At 42.3% G+C, this 22,562-nt stretch overlaps 2 protein-coding genes across 4 annotated transcripts in view; both read right to left on the bottom strand.

Moving 5' to 3' along the window:
* Positions 1 to 8,840, bottom strand: part of LOC103177769 (cardiomyopathy-associated protein 5) — a 49,700-nt gene extending 40,860 nt beyond the window's left edge. The window contains exon 1 of the mRNA XM_007892088.2: positions 8,633 to 8,840. Within this exon, the coding sequence (XP_007890279.2) occupies positions 8,633 to 8,763 (131 nt within the window). The 5' untranslated portion in view covers positions 8,764 to 8,840. The remainder of the gene's footprint in view (positions 1 to 8,632) is intronic.
* A 3,935-nt stretch (positions 8,841 to 12,775) lies between these two features.
* tent2 (terminal nucleotidyltransferase 2) overlaps positions 12,776 to 22,562 on the bottom strand; it is a 37,856-nt gene continuing 28,069 nt past the window's right edge. For all 3 annotated transcript variants that reach the window (XM_007892084.2, XM_007892087.2, XM_007892085.2), the window contains 3 exons: positions 19,662 to 19,753; positions 18,741 to 18,820; positions 12,776 to 15,047 (listed from right to left, as the gene is read on the bottom strand). In XM_007892084.2, coding sequence (XP_007890275.1) covers positions 14,967 to 15,047; positions 18,741 to 18,820; positions 19,662 to 19,753 — 253 coding nt within the window. In that variant the 3' untranslated portion in view covers positions 12,776 to 14,966. The remainder of the gene's footprint in view (positions 15,048 to 18,740; positions 18,821 to 19,661; positions 19,754 to 22,562) is intronic.

Here is a 22,562-nt window from a genome sequence, read left to right as displayed (position 1 = left end):
GGGATGTGAAGCAGGCCAGTGTTTGCTGAGTGGAGGGAGCGTCCATGACAATACGATTGCAGGAGATCACAGGGTTGGGATGGGGTGAGGCCATGGAGACACTCGAAACCAAAAACAAGAATCTTGAATTTGATTCTCTGGGGGATGGGCAGTCGGTATAGCCGAATGGAGATGGGGGTGATGGGCTCACAGAGCCTGTTGCGAGAGAGAGCACAGACTGCAAAGTTCTGAATGGTCTGGAGCTTGTGCAGGGAGGAGCTGGAGTATCTAGCATTTGATTAATCAAAGCTGGATGTAATGAAGACCTGGGGAGGATTTCAGAAGCGCGGAGGAGGTAGTGGCAGAGGTAGACAACGTTGTAGGGTTGAGAGAAAGCAGAGCCAGGGAGAGCTCAGATATAAGGTTTGAAGGATGGTTGAGGGTCAAACAACATTCTGAGGTTGCTGTGAGGTGGAGTGAGAACTCGTTCAGATCGATGCAGTCAGTGCCTGAGGCTCAGGCCTGTGGATGTTGAGCTGTAGAAAGATTGAACTCATCCAGGACTTGATGTCTGACAGTCAATCGATCAGAACAGCAGTGGTCCTGCAATTGAGAGTAGAGGCAGACAGGGAGCGAGCCAGAGAGTTGAATGTCATCCCAAATGATGCTCAATCTGATTGAGAAAGTAAACCCAGAACTGGCATTTCAGATACACCAAGCCAGCCAGCAGGTCAAGAGGGCAATAAAGACACAGGACAGGTTCCCAGGAAGGGAGGTAGAGGCCAGGATTCTGGACTCATTTAAGAAACGGTTTGATGCTGTAATGGTTAGGTGTTTGTGGTAGGCAGTGTGGAAGGATGCGATGAAATAAGCTGAGGGCCTTCTTCATGTGTACCTCTCTTAGGATCGTTCCTTTTGTTTTCTGAGAAAGGTGTCACTTTAATGAAAAGGAACTGAGTGTGTGTGGTCTGTGGGGAAGGGCAGGGAGACAGGGGCATTAAGAATAGTAATCGCTTTCAGTATGAAAAGAACTGATTAAAATAGTTACTTTTAGTTATAGCGCTTACTTCCCCAATCTATGCAGAGAAGATGGTTGTCGTACAACTGATACAAGTGGTCCCATGAAAGAAGATGCAAACATCATCTGAATGACAACGAAAGTCAAATTTAAAGTTTCAAAATAAAGGTCACTTTGAACCTGGCTGCATTTAATAATAATAACAATAATAATAATAATCCTTGCATTTGATATAGCGCTTTTCACGTCGGGAGGACGACCCAAAGCGCTTCACAGAACACACTATAAAGTGAATTGACTGTATATTTGTGGGCGAACGCGGCAGCCAATTGCACACAGCAATGTCCCACAAACAGTCGTAGATTGAAAATGACCAATTTATTATTGTTTTTTGTTTTGGAGGGATTATTATTAGGCTCTGTGTGGAGTAAGGAAACTTGCCCAAGGTTTCGCCCTGCCTGGAATTGAACTCAGGTCTCTCGCTTGCAAAGCAAGTGCTCTAACCACTGAGCTACAGGACTCCACAAATAATTTACATTACATTACATTTACATTACAATCTGTGAAACTGAAGCCAAGGAGAACTCGAGGTGGTCTGTCACCACTTGTGACACTTGTGACTAACCCTAACCACTTGTTATATCCCACCCTTTCTCTAATTGCACAGCTACACAAAAAGATTTGCATTGATTTGACCTGGAACACACATTGAATTGAAACAAATTGGTCTCTGAACGAAGACAGGTGATAATTACAACGTTGCATTTAATTAGAGCGAATTATTACATCAAGGGACGGTGATGAAAGAAGAGAGAATATAAATTGTACAACTAGAAGAAGAAACAATGTATTTCACACAGTGCAATGTGAGCATCACATTCCTATTCACATGCACCAACACATCATAGAAATGTATAGCACTGAAGGCGCCCATTCGGCCCATTGTGTTTGTAGTGGCTCTTTGAAAGAGCAATCCATTCTGTGTCCTTTACCTGACTTTTCCTAATACAACAACAACAACAAAGCAACAAAATTACATGTGTCGAGCGTCTTTCACATCGGGAGAACGTTCCAAGGCGCTGGACAGTCAGTGTTTCGTACACGAGCTGAGGGTTGGGATTGGGGAGGGTGGAGGGCAGGGGAGGAAGCAGGGAGATCGAAAGCACGGTCGAAGAGGGGGATCTTGAGACGGGTCTTGAAAGAGGCAAGGGAGGGGGCGAGGCGGAGGCACTGCGGGAGGGAGTTACAGAGGGTGGGGTCAGAATGGCTGAAGGCCCGCTCACCAATGGTGGGGCAGGCTAGGTAGAGGATGTGAAGCAGGCTGGAGCCCACTGAGCGGAGGGAATGGGCAGGTTGGTACGGGGAAGGAGGTCGCAGAGGTAGCCACTGGAGTCGGGCGATGTTGGGGATGATAGGGTCACGGAGCCTGGTGCAGGAGAGGCCACGGGCTGCAGAGTTCTGTATGATTTGCAGCCTATAGAGGGAGGAATTGGGGAGGCCGACAAATTACTCCCTTTAGATATCTATTGAAAGCTACAGCAACAATTTGCATTTATTTAACACCCTTCATGTAGTTTAACAACAACAAAATTACATTTACAGAGCGACTTTCACGTCCGGAGGACGTCCCAAAGCGCTGAACAGTCAGATATCGGGGCCTGAGCATGGGGGAGGGGTGGTGTAGGGGTGAGGGAAGGCGGAGAGATGGAAGGGAGACCAAAGGCAAGTCGAAGAGAAAGGTCTTGACACCAGTCGTGAAGGAGGCAAGGGAGGAAGTGAGGCGAAGGGACTGTGGGATGGAGTTCCAGAGTGTGGGAACAGAGAGGCTGAAAGCACGGCGACCGATGGTAGGGAGGGTCGGGCGGGAGATATGGAGCAGGCCAGAGCCCGATGAATGGAGGGAGCAGGTAGATTGGTAGGGAGTCAGTAGGTCAGAGAGGTAGGAGGGGGTAATGCCATGGATGGCAAAGGTGAGGACGAGGATCTTGAACTTGATCCTCTGGGGGATGGGGAGCCAGTGGAGTCAGGAGAGGGTGGGAGTGATGGGGTCACGGAGCCTGGTGTGTGAGAGTACACGAGCTGCAGAGTTTTGGATGATCTGCAACTTGTGAAGGGAAGAGTTGGGAAGGCCGATGAGGAGGGAGTACCCGTAATCAAGCCTTGAGGTAATGAATGCGTGGGTGAGGGTTTCAGCAGCCTGAGGCGTGAGGCAGTGGCGGAGTCTGGCAATATTATGGAGGTGGTGGTAGGCAGTGCCAGTCATGGCGCGGATGTGGGGAAGAAAGGATAGTTCAGGGTCAAACAAATACTCAGGTTCCTGACTGGCTTAGTAAGGTTGAGTGTGCAGCCGTGAAGGCTGATGCTGTCAGCGCCTGAGATGCAGGGCGTTGTCACAAGCCAATTAGGAGGGCCTCGGTCTTGCTGATGTTAAGTTGGAGAAAGTTGGCCCTCATCCAAGACTTGATGTTGGACAGGCAGTTGGTCAGAACACCTATAGTCCTGGAGTTCAGGGTGGAGGCAGAGAGATAGAGTTGGGTGGCATCCGCATACATGTGGAAATTTATAACATGTCTGCGGATGATGTCACCAAGGGGGAGCATGTAGAGGGTGAGGAGGAGGAGGCTGAGGACAGAGCCCTGAGGAACACCGCACGAGACAGTACGGGTGCTGGAGGAGAAGCCGTTTGCTGCAACGAAGTGGAGGCGGTGGGAAGGTAGGATCTGAACCAGTCAAGGACAGAGCCTTGAAGGTTGAGGTGGGAGGAGGCGGTGGAGGAGGATTGAGTGGTCCATGATGTCAAAGGCAGCGGAGAGATCGAGAAGGATGAGGAGGCAGAGGGAGCCCTGGTCACACATGGTCAGGATGTTGTTTGTGACCTTGACCAAAGCAGTTTCTGTGCTGTGGGCAGCACGGAAACCCGATTGGAGGGGCTCATGGAGGGAGTGAGAGGAAGGAGAGGAAAGAGCGAAGCTGGGAGGCAACAGCTCTCTCAAGGACCTTGGATAGAAAGGGTAGATTTAAGATGGACCAGTAGCTGGATAGCTGTGACGGGTCGAGGGAAGGTTTCTTCAGGGTGGGGGTGATGGTAGCTGTTTTGAGCGGGGAAGGATCAGTGCCAGATGACAGGGAGAGGTTAATGATGTTGGCGAGTAGTGGGGCAAGGAGGTGGAGCTGAGATTTAAGGAGAGGGGTGGGGATGGGGTCGATGGAGCAGGTGGTAGACTTCATGGAGGTTACCGTGTTGAAGACAGAGGAGGGGGTGACAGTTTCAAAGGTGTGGAAGGAGGGATGGCTAATTGTCAGATGGGTAATTGTGTGGGGTGGGGGTAGGGAGGGGTTGGAAGTTGGGAGGGCAGTGGCAGTTGAGCAAATTCCCTCGATTTTGGACTGAAAATCCAAAATCGAGGGAGGAAGTCCAGCATTTTCTCGCAGTGAGAGTCAGAGGAAAGTATTTGCGAGGTGTGTCGCAGAGGGTGGAGGAGCTGGTTAGTGGTGGAGAAAAGGGAAGAGCTGGTTAGTGGTGGAGCACTTCAAAATGATGGAACGCTAAGCAGGGGAGAAGTGAGAGAAGAAGAGTGAGATGACCAAAGAGGCAGTTTTAAGTAGGTCTTAAAGACAGATACAGAGGGGGTGAGATAGAGGGAGTAGAGAAAGACTAACATGGATTCTGTCTCGGTCACCAACCACAGCAGCGAATCCACGTCCTAACAACTCTCAGGGTGAAAGCATTCCTGCATAATCTTAAATCGATTCCCTCTAGTCAATGACTCACTGAGCGCACATTTCATTCTTTCATTTTTGATACAATCTAAAAAAAAACTTCAAATCGTGGGCAGCACGGAAACCCGATTGGAGGGGCTCATGGAGGGAGTGAGAGGAAGGAGAGGAAAGAGCGAAGCTGGGAGGCAACGGCTCTCTCAAGGACCTTGGATAGAAAGGGTAGATTTGAGATGGACCAGTAGCGTGGGTAGCCTAGCAGGTGAGAGGGAAATCATGTTCTGTGCCAATGCTACAATTGGCTTCAGTCCATCTACAAAAACGGCTTCTCCTCCCCCTCTCATCCGGTTATTGCGGGGTACCCCAAGGATCCATCCTTGGCCCCCTCCTTTTTCTGATCTATACACTTCCTCTTGGGGATGTCATCTGCAGACATGGGGTACTTCCACAAATTTCCTTCAGCTGAACGTTGACAAGATGGAAGCCATACTCTTTGGCTCTCGTCAACGTCTAAAATCTCACGGCTCTCACCTCCTCCACCTATCCTACCTCCCCCTAAAACTCTCTGAACCCGTACGCAACCTAGGCGTCAGGTTCGACCCCCAATTATCCTTCTTCCCCCACATCCGGTCCCTCACCAGCACCGCTTTCTTCCACCTGCAATGGATCGCCCGTCTCTGCCAATACCTCACTCCAAATGCCACTGAGACCCTGGTCCATGCCTTTGTCACCTCTCAGTTGGACTACTCTAATGCCCTCCTCGCCGGTCTCCCCTCCACTACTATCCATAAAATCGAAATCATTCAAAACTCTGCCGCCCGCATTCTCACCTGCACGAAACTCCCTTCCCCGATCACCCCAGTCCTTGCCAGGCTGCACTGGCTGCCTATCCCAGAGAGGATCGATTTCAAGATCCTCACCCTTGTATTCAAGTCCCTGCACTCCTCTGCACCCCCCTACCTCTCTGACCTCCTCTCTCCTCAAAACAGTACCCATTGCCTTCGTTCCTCCGGGTCTGGCCTCCTCCTTGTCCTCAGAGTCCTCCACTCCATCCTCGGTGGCCGTGCCTTCAGCCACTATGCCCCGAGGCTCTGGAACGCCCTTCCTCACTCCCTTCGCCTCGATCCCTCCCTTCCTATTTTCAGGTCTTTGCTGAAGACCTTTCTTTTCGACAACGCCTTTGGTCACCTTCCTCCCCCTCCCCCTGGCTCGGTCCCGGGATCCGTTTGCTGTAAAGCGCTCCGAGTCGCCGTCCGACGTGGAGGATGCAATATAAATCCAAGTTGTTGTTGTTGGTGGTTTAGGGAGCAGGAAAATAAGCCAGATTTACCACTCAACAACAACAAGAAATTCCATTTATATAGCCTTTCACATTGGGAGGACGTCTTGAAATGTGCCTTGTAGGAGGCGAGGGAGGGGACAAGGTGGAGAGCATGAGATGGAGAGGCTCGGGGATGGATTTTGAGAGGCTGGAGGCAGAAAAGCTGAAGGCCTGGCTGCCAATGTCAGAGAGGCAGGGCAGAGAACATGGAGTGTTAAACCATCAGTGTTAAACCACCAGATGTTCATATGATGGATGGCAACTAAAATATTTTCTTTCAAATGTTTTTTTCCAATTCTCCTTATAAGAAGGCACATTCCTGGTAAACAAATTCAAAGCCATAATATTTTTCAGTTATTTTAACGTTTTCCTTGCACAGAGATAGGGAGGAGTAAGACTCTGGAGGGCTTTAAAAGTGAGAATGAAGATCTTTAACTCGATCCTCTGGGGAATGGGGAGTCAGTGAGGATGGAGGTGATTGGCTCATGGAGCTCAGTGTAGTTCAGAGTTCTGAATAATCTGCAGCCCTTGGAGGGAAGAGTTGGAAGGCCGGTGAGCAGGGAGTTAGCATAGTCAAGCCTGGTTGTAATGAAAGCATGGATGAGGATCTCGGCAACCTGAGGGCAGAGGTAGTGATGCAGGCAGGCAATGTTGCGGTGATGGAGGAAGGCAGAATGAGTCATGGCACAGATATGAGGTTTGAAAGACAGTTGAGGGTCGAACAAGACATCACTGACCACTGTCCAGTGACCCCTGTCAGTAGCTATACGGATGTTGGGTGAAAACAGGATCAACGGTACTGTGATGCTCTCCACAACTAAGCAGCTTGAAAAATCTCAAATGGCTTTTTGGCAACACAGTGGAAGATTTGCCAGAACGCATGGTATTTCACCTCAGCACGTCCCAGTGCCCGTAGGAGCGCAGGAGGGGAGGAAATTGTGGTAAAGTTACTTGGAAGAAGATCTTAAAAACAGCAACAAAATTACATTTGTATAGCGGCTTTCAGGTCGGGAGGACATCCCAAGGGGCTGGATAATCAGTGTTTTGGACCCAAGCTGAGGGTCGGGATCAGGGAAGGTGGAGGGCAGGGGGGGAAGCCGAGTGACTGAAGGCACGGTCGAAGAGGAGGGTCTTGAGACTGGTCTTGAAGGAGGCAAGGGAGGGAGCCGAGGTGAAGGGACTATGAGATGGAATTCCAAAGGGTGGGGGCAGAGTGGCTGAAGGCCTGCCTGCCAATGGTGGAGCGGGGGTCGTGAGGCAGGCTGGAGCCCGCTGAGTGGAGGAAATAGGCAGCTTGGTTGGGAGTTAGGAGGTTGCAGAGGTAGGGGGAAGCAAGGCCATGGAGGACTTTGAAAGTGAGTACCGGAACCTTGAACTGTATCCTCTGTGTAATGGGAAGCCAGTGGAGTCGGGTGAGGATGGGGGTGATAGGATCACGGAGCCTGGTGCGTGAGAGGGCACAGGTGCAGAGTTCTGGATGATCTGCAGCCTATAGAGGGAGGAGTTGGGGAGGCCGACAAGTACAGAATTTGCGTAGTCGAGCCTGGATGTTATGAATGCGTGCATGATATTTGCCTGATACACTGGCGGCCTGCGGTGAGAGACAGTAGTGGAACCAGGCGATATTGTAGAGATGGGGAAAGGTGCAGCAGGTAATGGCATGGATGTGGGGTATGAAAGACAGTGGAAGGTCGAACAGGACGCCGAGGTTCCATATTGGCTCTGTGAGATGTAGAGTGCATCCATGGAGGGAGATGCTGTCAGCGCCCGAGCTATGGAAGTGCTTACAGGAGCCAAGCAGGAGGGTCATGGTCTTGTTGGTATTCAACTGCAGGAGGTTAGCCCTCATCCAGGACTTGATGTCCGACAGGCAGTCTGCGAGGACAGCAGTGGTCGTGGAATTGAGGGTGGAGGCAAAGAGGTAGAGTTGGGTGTCATCCGCATGTGTGTGGTAGTTGACCCCATGTCAGCGGAGGATGTCACCAAGGGGCAGCATATAGATATTGAAGAGGAGAGGGCCAAGGACAGAGCCCTGAGGGACTCCACACGTGATGATGTGGGGGCTGGAAGAGAAGCCGTTAGTGGCGACAAAATAGAGACATTGGGAGAGGTAGGATTTGAACCAGGTAAAGACGGGTCCATGAAGGTTGAGCTAAGAGGGGAGGCGGTGTAGAAGGATAGAACTTTACGGGGGGGGGGGGGGGGGGATTGTCCTTTGCAAACTTAGTTATCTCGCAAAACTTGACAACTGTATAGGCAACAGGGAGCTGCACTCAACTCTGCATTCTGCACCAGCAAAATACCAGTGGACAACTGCACTTACGATGCAACATTATTTTGGTATGAGCTACATGGAGCAGGGAGCAAACAGGAGGGTCAGTGGATGCGCCCGTATCTGATGTCGTAGTCACTTTAAATAGAAAATAGTGCAAACAGAACCACACTGCCAAGTTGCAAACCAGAGCAGCAAAATCAAATCAGTGCAGAGCTTTAAATGCACTACATTTTCCAACGGATTTGGCGGTGCAGGTCACTGCATTAAATCAAATTAGGAACAGTTTGTCAAATTACTGACGGTTTCTGATTAAATCCACTACCTCTCTGCAAGTTCCTCTTCCTCCTGGGTTTCCATCACTCCACCTTCACACGTTTCCTCCTCCAGGATGAAGGAAATCTCGGGGTCGATTTTGTCGGATTCCTCAGAAATACAAGCCTCGAAGTTTTCCATGTTTTGCTCCCGTTTTTCCTCAACAATAACAGTTGCAGTTTAACCGAGAGGCTCGCGAAGCCCGTGTCATTACTGTGTGCCCCAGGTTTCCTGACTCAGGACAGTCTTTAAATAGAAATACCATTGCCAAAAGAGAGAGAACTTCCTTTCAGCTCCAGAAGTCCACTGTCCTCTGGGTCCTAGAACCAGTGGATATACTTTTGGTTGAACAGATGTCAATCAAATTGACCATGTCCCCCTCCCTCACCTGGACAGTGCGTTATTGTTGAAATTAACAACCTAGTTTCTCCAATTACCAGACTTATTACGTTATTGAATTTGACGTACATTTGTTGGCTCACTATTGTTGGCACTCAAATTTAACTTTAGAAAAGCTAACTAAGGCAGCTGCAGGAAAGGGCAACGCTCAATTATATACGTTTGGCCAAAATGTATTTGTGCGTGTAATTGCTACACCACTTACCAGACTGTATTAGTGCATTGTATGAGCCGCCAGCAAATTAGAACAATTACTTTTCAAGTGAATAGAACTGGTCAAGTTACTTTGCAAAAGTTTTTGCTGCAGAAATTGCCCTTATATCTTCACGTTGGTGAACACATCCAAGCGCTTCACAAAGGCGATGGGGATCACCGTGCAGAGTGGGAAGGACAGGAGTTTGAAAACAGTGACCAAATGTGTGGTTAAATACATGATTTATTATTAGAGGGTTTTGAAGACAAGGGGAGAAAGTGCAAGGTGAAAGCATGTTGGGAGAACTCAAAATGAACTCTCCCCAATGTAGTCAACACAAGTAAATGTCAAATGAATTGCTCAGCGATTTTCACGTACCAAGTATAATATGGTAATCAGCTATGTGCTATTGATTTGTGATTATGTAATGTAATGGCCCAATACTGATATATTATATAGAAAACCAGGTCATATTCAACTTTAGAAAACTTATTGATGGTTTTTTGGGGTAGTTCTGAACTGGCTCTTCAGGGCTCAAAACCTGACTGGATACTTTCATTTATTAACTGAGTAGCTGCATTGATGCATGAACCAGTACGAACCCATCTTCCACATCTTACAGCGGAAAACTATTAATGTTCTTGTGCTAATGGTGAAAGAGAAGTGGTGTGCATACAATTTAATGTGCTGTGGGCTTGTCATAACTTGAATCAGTTTCGGGTCGTGAAGAAATTTCTTCAATATTAACAGTGCATTTTTGCGACTTACAAAAGATCTGATCTTTGTTCTGCATCAAATTTTCATTGGTAAATCTTGACATCCACTTACCAATTTGTGAAGCTACTTTCAGAAATCTATTAGCCACTGCAGTGTCAGGTGTGAACCCACAACCTTCTGACCCAGAGGTGAGAGTGCTACCACTGCGCTAGGCTGATACACATCTAGGAAGAGTTATAAAAACGATAATGGGGCAGGGCATTAAATATTTTACTGCATAGTATTCCACAACTTTAGTCAGGACCACAGACCTAAACACAGTTTTCACTCGCTAGTCTGCAGGGTCTAGCAACTTTGGTTTGGTATTTAAAGGCTAAGAACAGAGCAATCTTTAGAAGTTATTGACAGCAACAACTCAGATGTATTATCAAAGTAACATACTTCCAACACAATTTCCATTATATAACACCCTTCACATCAGAACAACTCAAAGAGCCAGGCAAAGCCAGATGGGCACCTGAGGTAAAGGGGAAGGACAGCTAAAGATGACTGAAAGCGCAGTCAAAGAGGTACATTTTGAAGTGAACCATGGCAGCCAATTTTTTTTTGTTTCTATGATGTTACTTGGCACAGGTAGAAATATTGTATCTCATTTTAAATATATTCTGTGAAGCTCTTTGAGACGTCTAGCAGATGTGAAAAGCGCTATATCGAATGCAAGGATTATTATTGTAAAGCTCATCTATTTCTGCAGAATTACATTGGTATTTCACACTACCCCACTGATAACTTCACTTGTGATGCCAAAACACCATTTCCAGCCTTTCAAAATCGGTTGAGGATCGTTTCTCTATAATGTTCATCTTTTTATTTTTTAATTTCTTCCCCACTTCTTTTCTTGTTCCAGTCCTACTTGATTTTCTCTAACCTATAAAGCCACTCTCTCATTTTTTCAGTGAAAGCTAACATGTCTCTACCTTGTAGATGCAGCTTACCATACAATGGATTGGTTTCTAGCATTTTCTGGTTTTATTTTAGATTGTCAGCACCCATTAATTTCATATCATATATCTTATCCTCATTGCAGCACATTAACAAATTCTACCATCAAATTATACACAGCACACAAGAACAAAGCTGTCATATGAAAAGGGCTTGAAAAATGAAAAGATCTTGTAATTTGTAATGTTTGTGTTAATATCCTTCAGGTAAATATTTTTCATATATGTAAATCAAAGCTAATTCACTTGGTTTGAAGTAATTTAAGCACCTTGATAATTATCTGATAGTCTAATTGATTTGAAGAAGAATTAAAGTTTCCAGCCTTTACATATCAATGCATGAAACAAATAGTGTTAAGAAGTTTTAAGTTTGTTAGGCGATTGGCGAATCGCTTTTCCGGAGGTAATAATCAATTCAAAAATAAAAAAAATTATAATAGTTTGGTCACTCAATCCATGATTGTTTGTGGGACACTGCTGTGTGCAATTGGCTGCCACAATTCCCCAACAAAATACAGTCAACTCACTTTACAGTATATTCTGTGAAGCACTTTGAGTCTCAAATGTCTCAAGACACTTCACACAGCTAACTAGGAGTCCAAGGACTTTGTATGTGTGTATGGGGGAGAGGTTAGGGAAAGATAGTAAAAGTTCGGTCAAAAAGATAAGTCTTGCGGCTTGTTCTGAAGGTAAGAAGGGAGGGATCAAGGGAGAGAGAGACCCTGGGATGGAGCTCCCAAACAAGGCAGAATGGCTGAAAGCTCACCCACAAAGTGGATTGGGCAGGGGATATAAAAGCAGGCCAGTGTTTTGCGATTGAACAGAGCGTACGAGGCAGTAGGGTAGCAGAGAAGCTGGCCTGGCTGCACTGAATAGTGACTGGGGCTAAGGATAGCAGAGGGCTTAATTTTTCCTGCAACCTCTGCAAAAAAAAAAGCTGCTCTTGGCCCATAAGGGCCAATACACGGGGAGTAAATGAACTTGGTATCACAGTCACGTGGTATCAAAGGCTTTGGCTATATACCTCAATGGCACTTCAAAGATGAAAAAGACTGTCACCTGACAAGGACCTGCCCACACTTTGTGAGTGCTTTGTTCACGTACGTTTGATGATTGTGCATGCGTCTGTTTCAGATTAGGATGTGTCTAAGGCCTCAAGTGGGATACAGGTCAGGATGCAAGCATAACAGGAGAATTCAACAGCAATAGAGACAGGCCCAGGTCAAACTGTGAACAGCTGTACCACATCATTGTTGAGATAATTGTCACAGCAGCTGAGACACCATATATGAAGACAATGAAATGTAAAGAAATTGAAAAGATAAATGATTTATATGGAGTCTTTTTCCTGCTACAAGCTAATATAATTAATTTCTAAATTGTATTATATCAGTAATACCTAGAATAGAAATTAGAACACTGAGTCCCACATTATAATATTCATGATATTCAGTTTTATATGCTATATGGTCTTATGTAAGATATGTAAGAAATACTAGAATCATATTTGGTAGATTTCAAACTTACTAATTATCCTTTGTGGAGGAAGAAGAAATAAAGCTGTCCCTACTTTCTAAATTTACTTTACAAAGAGCAAGCTCAAATTTTGCCTTAAAAAGAAAAAAAAACACAGGTTTGATTTTTGGTATAAAATGCAGTAAAGTGCAGAAGTAAATTTACATTTTGAAGTGCCTTATACCAGGATTGACATGGGTGTGCAAGAATTTCTTGTTAGCATTTTCCATAGGAAGGAAGTGCTAAAATTGCTTTGTATATAAGAGATGAGCAAAGTAACATTTGTAATCACGTTCTAACAATTAATAAATGCAACAGCAGAACGGCATAGCACAAATATTTCTTTATTTACAGTACAGTTCATGCCACTTTATTGAAATCACTTGGACCAGACAAGTAAATTAATAAGAAATGGCTCCTGCAATAAACAAATTAATTTCTCACCATTAATGACCTTCACAGAAATTCAAGCCAATTAATTTTGTATATGTACTTTGCTAAGCAAGCAATCCATTTCTATATCATATGAAGGTGAGAAACTTTTGTGTAGGCAAGATTTTATAGAATAAATTAGGTTTGAAAACCCCTACAAATTCAAAGAGTTATCCAATATTTAAATTTTGCATTTATTTAAATAATTTTATCAAATCAAGAGATTAGTGAACTGATCAGTGAATTGATTAAAAAATATCTTTACATGCTTCTTTCATTACCTTTAAACATCAGTGTTCTTGTCATAAGTTACTGAAAGGACTATACGGTTCTTGTTTTCCAGCAATCATTTAACTAAACTTTTTTGCTGGAGCGCACAAGCATGTAAAGATGTAAAAATTGTAACCTTGCGATTGCTATGGTTCTTGTGTTGGCTCAATTACGTAGAGGATTCAGCTTCTCAATTTACTCAGATTCTTCTGTAAAAAACAAAAATAATTTAATCACAAATCGTTTTTAAAGGTTAAAACCTGAAAGAACACGATCCTGAAATGGGGTAAAAACTTTAGCACTGTTTATATGCCAGCTATTAATTCACTTTTGCATTGACAAGTTTTTCAAATCAAGAGGCCATGTAAAACACTACAAAGTTATCTCACGTGATTGTTTCTTAGCAGAGTCTCAACCCCTGTTGCGTGGCTTTGAATCTACTCAAAGTAATTTCATCTGTGACCGTGTAAGCAGCCCAGACCTGTTGAATCAAATTACTTTCCCTGCAATGTACTGCTGTAGGCTGGACAATTTTTTCTATTCATAACATCATGACGCAAGTTTGCTCATGACATCTAGCCTCTGTGAATGCAAAGCACCAGCTTTCAAATGACCACCCCCTGCTCCGAATTAGACGAGTTAGGTTGCTGTACCTAAACCCACTGTAACTTGCAGCAGGTCTTAATTCACAAAAGTGCAATGGGAATTAAATAATTGAAAGCCATATAAAAGGGGTATAATATTGCACTGTAAAGGCTTGTTTCAATCAGGTTTTTTTCCATATGCAAACTTTATTTAAATTTAGACAATATACAAAATAAAAGACAAAAGGGAATTTCAAAAGAAAAACGAACGTGACATTCTAGAACGTAGCAAAAAACAAAATCCATAATTTTTTACAACAGACAAAAAACATGAAATAAGAGAAACAAGTTAATTACCCACCATTTCTTTATTTTAAAAAAGCATTTTTGGAAGTTGGCCTCCCTAGGTTGGTTTAAAAAAATAAACTGAAAAAAAACAGCTCATCTTTCACCTAAATTCTGCCTGGCATCCTATGAGATGATGCATTTTGGTTGCAATTATTTTATCATATAAAAATAAAGAAAGAATGATCTATGTGATACCACCATGTCTGAAAAATTTTCATTGACATTACAGAAGCAAAGATTAAGATGCATGCAGAGTTACTTAGATAAGTTATGTGGGACTGCGAACCATGGTCGCTTTTAAGAGGAAACAAATGACCAAATATGTTTTCAAACTGCCCAATGTAGGTGCAAATTATAGTTACTGTGAAGGAGAATATCTATTGTGAACATGAGCCAAATTAAATTTTAACAGTTATAACAGAGAATAATAGCCCTGTCACCCTTCCACTTTGATGCAAATGAAATGTACATTTCCAAACAGTCCATTGATCACTACGTATCCCTTATCAGGTTGTACAGATTGCCTTTGCAGCATATCTATTAACATCACCATTAGGTAAACTTTTGACCTCTAATGATCTTTCAAGAGAGCTTGTTTTAATAATCATTTGTCCTTAATTCTAGGATTCTATTCTTCAGTTCCTATAATGAGGATTTCATGGCCAGCTTGTCGAGACAAATGGAGGAAACAAAAGGGGAGGAAAAAAGATAGATCCGTAGATTTTTCTTGCCACATAAAAGACAAAAGAAATCCCATAATTAATCAGGCATCTTTCAGATGAATTATCACTGAGAGCAGAAAGTCTTCCATAGATAGAAGTGTTGGCATTTTGTTCCCACTTCCATTTTCTTCACCAACACAATACCTACAGCACAGCCAGTCTGTCATCTTCCCCTACCCTCTACTGCAGCTCTTGCTGGGAGAATGCTGAACAAGTCTTTGTTATTTTTAAGTTTGTGCCAGGACTAAAGAAAAACAAAATTGTAATTGAATTAGTGCATCGCTATTAATTAGAAGCACAACTGTGGCTGATTTAATTAATTTGTGTTTTTATCATTTTAGACACCAATGTCACATGTATGATCACATAAAGCAATTAATCTTGCACAATATAATTGAAAGATAGACATTATCAAATGTAATACGAGTCTCCAGTCTATTAACATTAATTGCTTTATGTGATCATACATGTGACATGGTATCTAAAATGATAAAACAAATTAATTAAATTTTTTTGCATTTCATACAAACGCAGATACGATTCAACCACTTTGTTGTATTTAGTTTTTTTTAAATAAAGACTAAACAGAGCATACAAGTTCAAAATAAAAGAATGTACTTTATGACAATGAATACACCCATACACAAGCCCACTGAAACTGATCAGCTATGCTTCATGCTGTTCCTTCTCAACATTAACAGCACAGAAACCCAAAGAGGCAAATATCACATTTAGTTCCCTGTGAAATATTGCTTCCCCACTGTCTAATTCTGACATTCTGAACTTTGCATTTTCTCCATGGTAAAATGTTGTTTTCTGAATAATAAGCAATATTCTGCCATTTTAGATTGCACTCAATTAAATGAAAACATTATATAATTACAGTAGAAAAGAACTGGGAATGAAATGAAGAAATCATTACAGTATTGGCAGTAATTGTAAAAGCACCAACTGAAATTACCTACAACTAGCATTCACTGAGTAATTTAGATTTATTGTGTTTTTCTAACCAGCATTATTACGACATTTATATGATTTCCACTTTTTTCAGTTGAATTTTTCATTTCACATCTCCCACCTGAATTCTCAAATGCTCTCCAATAGAGAGACCATTGTAAGCCAAATAAAAATCATTGACTTCAATGTAAACTATAAAAAAATCAAGAAAGAATTGCATAGTGCAAAAGTAAGATCTCCTTTGCAACAAAATGCTGTTGAATCAGTGAAGCAGGCTTATGCATCCTTTGCTTTTACCATCACAATAAAATGTTGTTCCTTGCATGAAGATTAATAACTAAAGCAAATGAAAAAGTAATACTGATGAAAGAAAATGAAGGTTTGAGATAAGTTCAAACAAATTTTTATTTACTAAGTAAAATTGGATCAGAAAAGTTATTTTGTCATAAAAGTGGCCAGGAACACTACTGCAAACAATACATTCCCTTTTCATTTGCATTTTCTACATTTATTTTCTCATTTGCTAAAGGGTTTCTTTAGCAAAATGGGTGGGTCAGTACAATAACATGATCAGTTAACAAGTGACGTACTTCTTGTGTTAATGTCTAAGTGTTAGCTGGAGCTAAACTGGCAAATGCTTGGCAACGGAATGTCGGAATCCAGCCAGCCATCCGTTGTGGTCTCGGTAGTCCAGTTCCTGAGCCAGGCGGGTCAGCAGTATACCAGGGCTCTGCTGATGATAGTACAGCGAGCCTGGCTCATTGGCAGGACCTGGAAGGCCCAACCATTCAGGGAGTCATCCCACTCAGCTCCTCTTAACCTTGCAAGCCAAAGCCCTGATAGATAGGGTGGTCCTAGCTGGACGAGCAGCAGGAAAGCTTGCCAGACAGTGATATCAATGGCAAGCTACGTGATTTTAGCTTGTTAGACTCCAGCAGTATTCCAGCACACACTCTGGGGTGCCCAAGCCTTGGCTCTCGCCAGCCTGCACCTAATACTTTCCGGAATTGGATGATGTGTCCCTTCAGGGAGAGAGTGTGCATTCTATTCCAACAATCCATCTCTGGGATTTCCATGTGTAGGTGGGATGCATGGAATTCTCAGTTTGGCTTCGATACTCTTTCCGCATTTGTCAAGACACCCGCCTGACCCCAAAAAATCAGTTATAAATTACTAATCTGAGTTTCTCATTTCTAGAGATGAGATAATCGAATGGTGACTTTGAGAGAAGTGAAGATTGAAAGGTTTTGATCTGGTAGATGTTGTTGTGCATCTACACTGACACAGACGATGTCTTTTGCCTTAACGATGTTTCCACGTCACATCATTCTATGTAATTAGTTTTTGGGCCGGATACAGATACATTATGTTTTTACATTACACTTCAAGGATTCTAATTAGTAAGATTTACATTCTTAGACTTCTACATGTATCCCAGATCTACTTTTCCACTTACAACCTTGATTCAAGGTCCACTGATGTTCTGTGCTTGTCTTCAGACATCATGACCTGAATGAGCAACAATTTCCTTCAACTCAGCATGGAAGAGACGGAAGCCATCCTCCTAGGTCCCTCCAACATCTCGCTTCAACCTTGGCATCCAGTTCAATCTTCAGTTCTCCTTTCTCCCTCACACCCGGTCCAGACTGAGACTGCTTTTCTTCACCTCTCCAACATCGCCTGCCTCCTCCACTACCTCACACACAATGCCACTGAAACCCTCATCTATGCCATCGATACCTGCGGCCTGAACTTCAAATGTACTGCTCAAACTGGACTTCCAAGCTCCATTATCCCAAAACTCCAACGTATACAAAGTTCTGTCACCCGCATCCTCCTCCGCACCAAACTCCATATGCCCAGTATCCTAGTCCTCATGTTGATTTCAGTAATCGCTGTCCTCTACAAATCCCTTCACATCCCAGCACCTCCTCATCTCTCTGATCTTACCTTACCCCAATCGCCTGGTCTGCTCACCCCTCTACTCTGAGGGAAGGGGCATGATGGAGGGATTGAGGGAGAGAGTTCTAGAGTTTCGGGGCATAGTGTCTGAAGGTACGGCCACCGATGGTGGAGCGGAGGGGACGAGGGACAAATTGGATGCTGGAGCCAACCAAGCGGAGGCAGCGGGTGGGTGATAAGCAAATCGGATAGATAGGCAGGTGCAAGGTATCAAGGGATTTAAAAATGAGCGAGAGGATCTTGAAATCGATCCGTTCGGTAATTGGGAGCCAGTGGAGCCTGGCAAGGACTGGTGTGACGGGGGTACAGAGTTTTGTACAGATGAGCATCCGGGCGGCGGAGTTTTGAATTAATTAAATTTTGTGTATGGTGGAGCTGGGGATACCAGCAAGGAGGGCATTGGAATAGTCCAGCTGGGAAGTAACAAAGGCATGGATGAGGGTTTCGGCTGCTTTGGTTGTGAGGTACAAACGGAGATGGGCAAGCAAGTTCATCACTTATATTTAAGATTTTGCAATAGCATTTTCATAAACACTTACCTCTTCACCGAGGTTACTGAATGTAGAAACAAATATTGTTCTGAAGTATTGCCTTTGTAAAGTTCTCCCTTAAAGCACTGAACAACTGGGGAAGTCAGGACATTAAGGAATATTTCTCTATTCAACATTTGCTCAACATGTACGGTTGATTTAGTTTTAAAGTGAAATCATTAAAACAAATAAAACATTTTAAGGATAAAATATAGAACATTATGAAAAGCCATCGAACATTATTAAAGTTCCATGTGGGTGCTTTGCTGATAACCTGTGAGCAAAATGTCCTTTGTTTCTATCACAGACAAAGATAATGGATTTGATGGTGCAGTTTTTCTCCTTGGAATTTACTACAATATTCCTATTTTGAAAATTTGAAGAGAATGTTTAAAGTAAAATTAGTTCCAGAATCTGAATATGAACTAATTTTTAGGTTACCATCAGTATGCATTACAATGTTAAATAAATGTAGTTATACATTTTACCTGAATAAACTCCTTTCTGATCATGTCAAATTTGATATTTTCATGCACAGCTCGCGCTGTATTTGTTCGGTCGTAAGGTTCTGAAACAGAACATATAAAACAATTGTAAAATTGGAAACTATTGCTAATTTTAGCCATTCTACAAACTATCCTTATGTAAATTGACTGAACAATTAAAATGTTTCTTAATCTTACAATATTCTGGTGGAAAGTAGAACTTTGATGCCACATACAGTTGGATTAGACATTAATGACAATAGAATTACATTGTCACTTCTCTATCTAGAATAATAATAATCCTTTGTTATGCCATATCAAGTCATTGAAATGTCTCAAAGCGCTTCACAGAATATACAGTAAAGTGAATTGACTGTATATTTTGTGGGCATAACGCAGTAGCCAATTGCACATAGCAATGTCTCACAACAGTTGTGGATTGAGTGACAACATTTTTTTTTGGAGGGATTATTACCACCAGAAAGCAATCTGCTAATCGACTAACAACCAAGTTCCTACTTATTGCTAAGTAAACAGATTTACCATTTTAAATCACTTAAGACATTTCTTCCCTGAATATTTGTGGATCTTATATAATGATTAGTTTTAGAGCCTACACATCATCACTAAAGACTTTTTGTTTCTTAACAGCACATTTTAATAGAATTTACTATGTTCATAAATGATTGAAAGATTTCCATTACAATATGGGAAACAAAATGGGAAGAATTCTAGTCCAACATTTTTTGGCAACTTATGTTGCAATTGGAGGGATGAAGAGACAGAAAAAGAACGGGAGAGAAGAGTAAGCAAGTGCTGTGATAAGTGAGGCTATAGGCTCAAAAGTATTAAATATTCCTCACAAAATTTACTTTCAAGCTTTTGTAAATGCCAACATTTTGTTGCTTCTACAATTTGTCATACCTTCAACACAGATGTATTTGTTTTTCCATTCCATTTCATTGTTTTTGGACATCACTTTGGCTTCACGGACAGAAATTACTGAATTGTTCCAGCTGAAGGAGGTAAAGTTTGGTATGAATATTTCTACTGTCAAATGGAACCAAACAATAAAAATAATCCTTGCATTTGATATAGAGCTTTATCACGTCATTGAGAAGTCTCAAAGTGCATCACAAATAATGATTTACAAGTTCAACTCAGGTTTATTCATTCATCAATGCTTTGTCACTAAGAGTCCGTAGCACAATTATTTTAAAAAGGTGAGGGATAAACTATTACTGTACTATTGTTTTGTTTTTAATAATGGGACTGGTTTGACTCGAGGTCCAATATTCTATTAATAATTTTGTTTCCATTTGTGCATTATCAGATTATTGAAGTGTCTCAAAGTGCTGTGCAGGATTTACTGTAGTGTGATGCATATTTTATAAGTGAACACAAAAGTCAATTTTTGCACAGCAATGTCCCACAGACAGCCATGAAGTGAATGACCAATTTTATCTGGTGGATTGTTGGCCAAAAATGTTTTAAAAAGAGAAAAAATTCCCTTCTCTTTTCAAGTAATCACAATCCATGGAATCTTTAATGGCAACTCCGACAATGCTGCGCTGAAGTGTCAACCTAACTGTGAGCTCAATGTCGGGTTTGAACCCGTATCCTTCCGACTCAAGTAAGTGCTACCAACTGAGTTGTTTGACTTCTTAAGTAGACCAAACATTCTCTTCCGTAAAAACCCCAGATATTTATAACGTAAAGATGTCCCCGATGGCTAGACTCGGGAAAAGGGGAGCCTTGTTATAACATTGTGTTTGGGATCCACAAAATTCCAATCTGCATTCCCATGAGGTGCAACAGCTGGTTTCGTTGTGCATGTCCAGTATAGCTCACCCCCTACGTCACTTTCTGTTTGTTAAATATGTGGAAATTAGGAAGTAATATCGTTGAGACCCAATTACCTGGAAGTTGGACCCAGCTGACTTGTGGAAAGCAACCACACACTCGCAGTTAATGGGGATGTTACAACTCCATTATAACCAAATTTGCACTATAAAGAAGTGCTTTATAATGGGGCTGCATTGTAAAATGCTTTTCTGTTTTATATATGGGTCATAACTGCAAGTGGGTCCATTTGTTTCAGGCACGGCTGTAAACCTTCAGAGAGAAAAAATTTTGCAGACCTGGCCCTTTTTCACTGCTTGCAACCAAACCTCTGAGTACAGTAGAAATCAATGACAAAAACAGATTCCTAATTTATAAACATTGCAACAAAATTATTAGCCTATAAATTTCTCTCTCCTCCAATTGAGCAATAGACTCAGACAAATATTTATGCATACTCTTACTATAAAACAGCAAAATATTAAGACCACAATTTTGGCTCCAATGCCCATCTCAATCGCAGGCCTCTATGTCCAAAGCCCACTTGCTGCCTTCACTCATTTCTTTGTAACTAGAGACCTGTACCTGCCATATTGACACAGCAAAATGTGGCAGCCAGATCAATTAAGTTTTCAGTTTAGACCTAAAGGATGAACACAGTAATGCAATTGCTTTAGAGTTTAGCACAACAGATACTGAGTGGAAGAGGAGTTTTTTTTTAAAAAAAGCAATATTTAAAAAATACTGGCCTTACTATTTTGTCAGACATGAAAATGTATTTGATTTGTACTATTTTGTCACTAACATCTGTACAAGCTTGCATTTAATATTATCAATTAAAAAAGTAGGAAGGCTGCAGAATGATTATGAAGAGGGGCTTCAAAACCATTTGTTAAAGATAGTAATGTTGTGCAAAAATCAGTAAAGTTGAGAAGACAGATAATCTTCTCATTTCCTTGACTGTTCCGTGTGCACGAGTAATAGTACAAAGCTTACTGCATTTTTGTTTACTGTTACTGTGCCATACTGTGCAGTAAGACTAATTTTACATTTGGATTTAGTTGTATTTCATGGTTTGATCCTGTTAGATTTGTGGATACCTAGTAATGCACGAATACAGCAAAATTAAATGGGTGATATTTTTCTTATTTACAGTATGCATCTTGCATACTTGGGCTGCTCCCTGCTCCACTGTGATAAACCTATGCTCTTGGAAACTCCAGGAAAAAAAACAACTTTGTCCTATTTACTTTTCTCACTTCTATGGTGATGCATCAAGACCTTCAGCTAAGCTTATTGACTCCAAATCTGACCTGGAGTTAATTAACTTTTGACGTTTACCAATCATCATACAGCTATGTAATCATGCAAGGATTCTTCCTATTCCTTTAACCGGATAAATTCACAATTTGCCAACATTCACTCTCACTCCCTACACATCAGTAAATGATCATTTAAAAACAGTGATTGTTGCAATGTCAAACCCAACCTTATTTTCAAAGAAATAAATGGTTTACACACAATACAAAAGTAACAATTACAGGAACAAAAACAACAAATTACATTTGTATAACTCCTTTCACGACAGGAGGAAACAATATGAAATGAGGCAGAAAAAGCTCAGCATGGGTCAGGCTCTTAATGGCTAAGCCAAAATTCTGCACAATCTTAAATTTCAGACTTCAGATCTACTACTGCCTATGCCACTACTCAAATGCTTCACCTTAAAATTAATACAATGTTCCACAAACAATGAATGACCAAGAATCAAGAAGTCCCGCCCCTCACCTCTGAACATTCGCATGAATGTAGGTAAGTCCGTGTTTGATAGGCAGTGTTTTCATTTTTTCTTGATATAAAGGTCAACCATTTGGCATAAATTTGGCATAACCATTTGATCACCACTGCAATAGAATATGAGATCAAAGTCTCCATGTAGGGCCTGAACTCACAACCTTCTGACTCAAGAGGCGAGAGTGCTAC

The sequence above is a fragment of the Callorhinchus milii genome, unplaced genomic scaffold (genome assembly GCF_018977255.1).
Source record: "Callorhinchus milii isolate IMCB2004 unplaced genomic scaffold, IMCB_Cmil_1.0 Scaffold1, whole genome shotgun sequence".
In the NCBI taxonomy this organism is placed as follows: Eukaryota; Metazoa; Chordata; class Chondrichthyes; order Chimaeriformes; family Callorhinchidae; genus Callorhinchus; species Callorhinchus milii.
The sequence above is the reverse complement of the archived record's forward strand: the minus strand, read 5'-3'. Positions and strand labels throughout refer to the sequence as shown.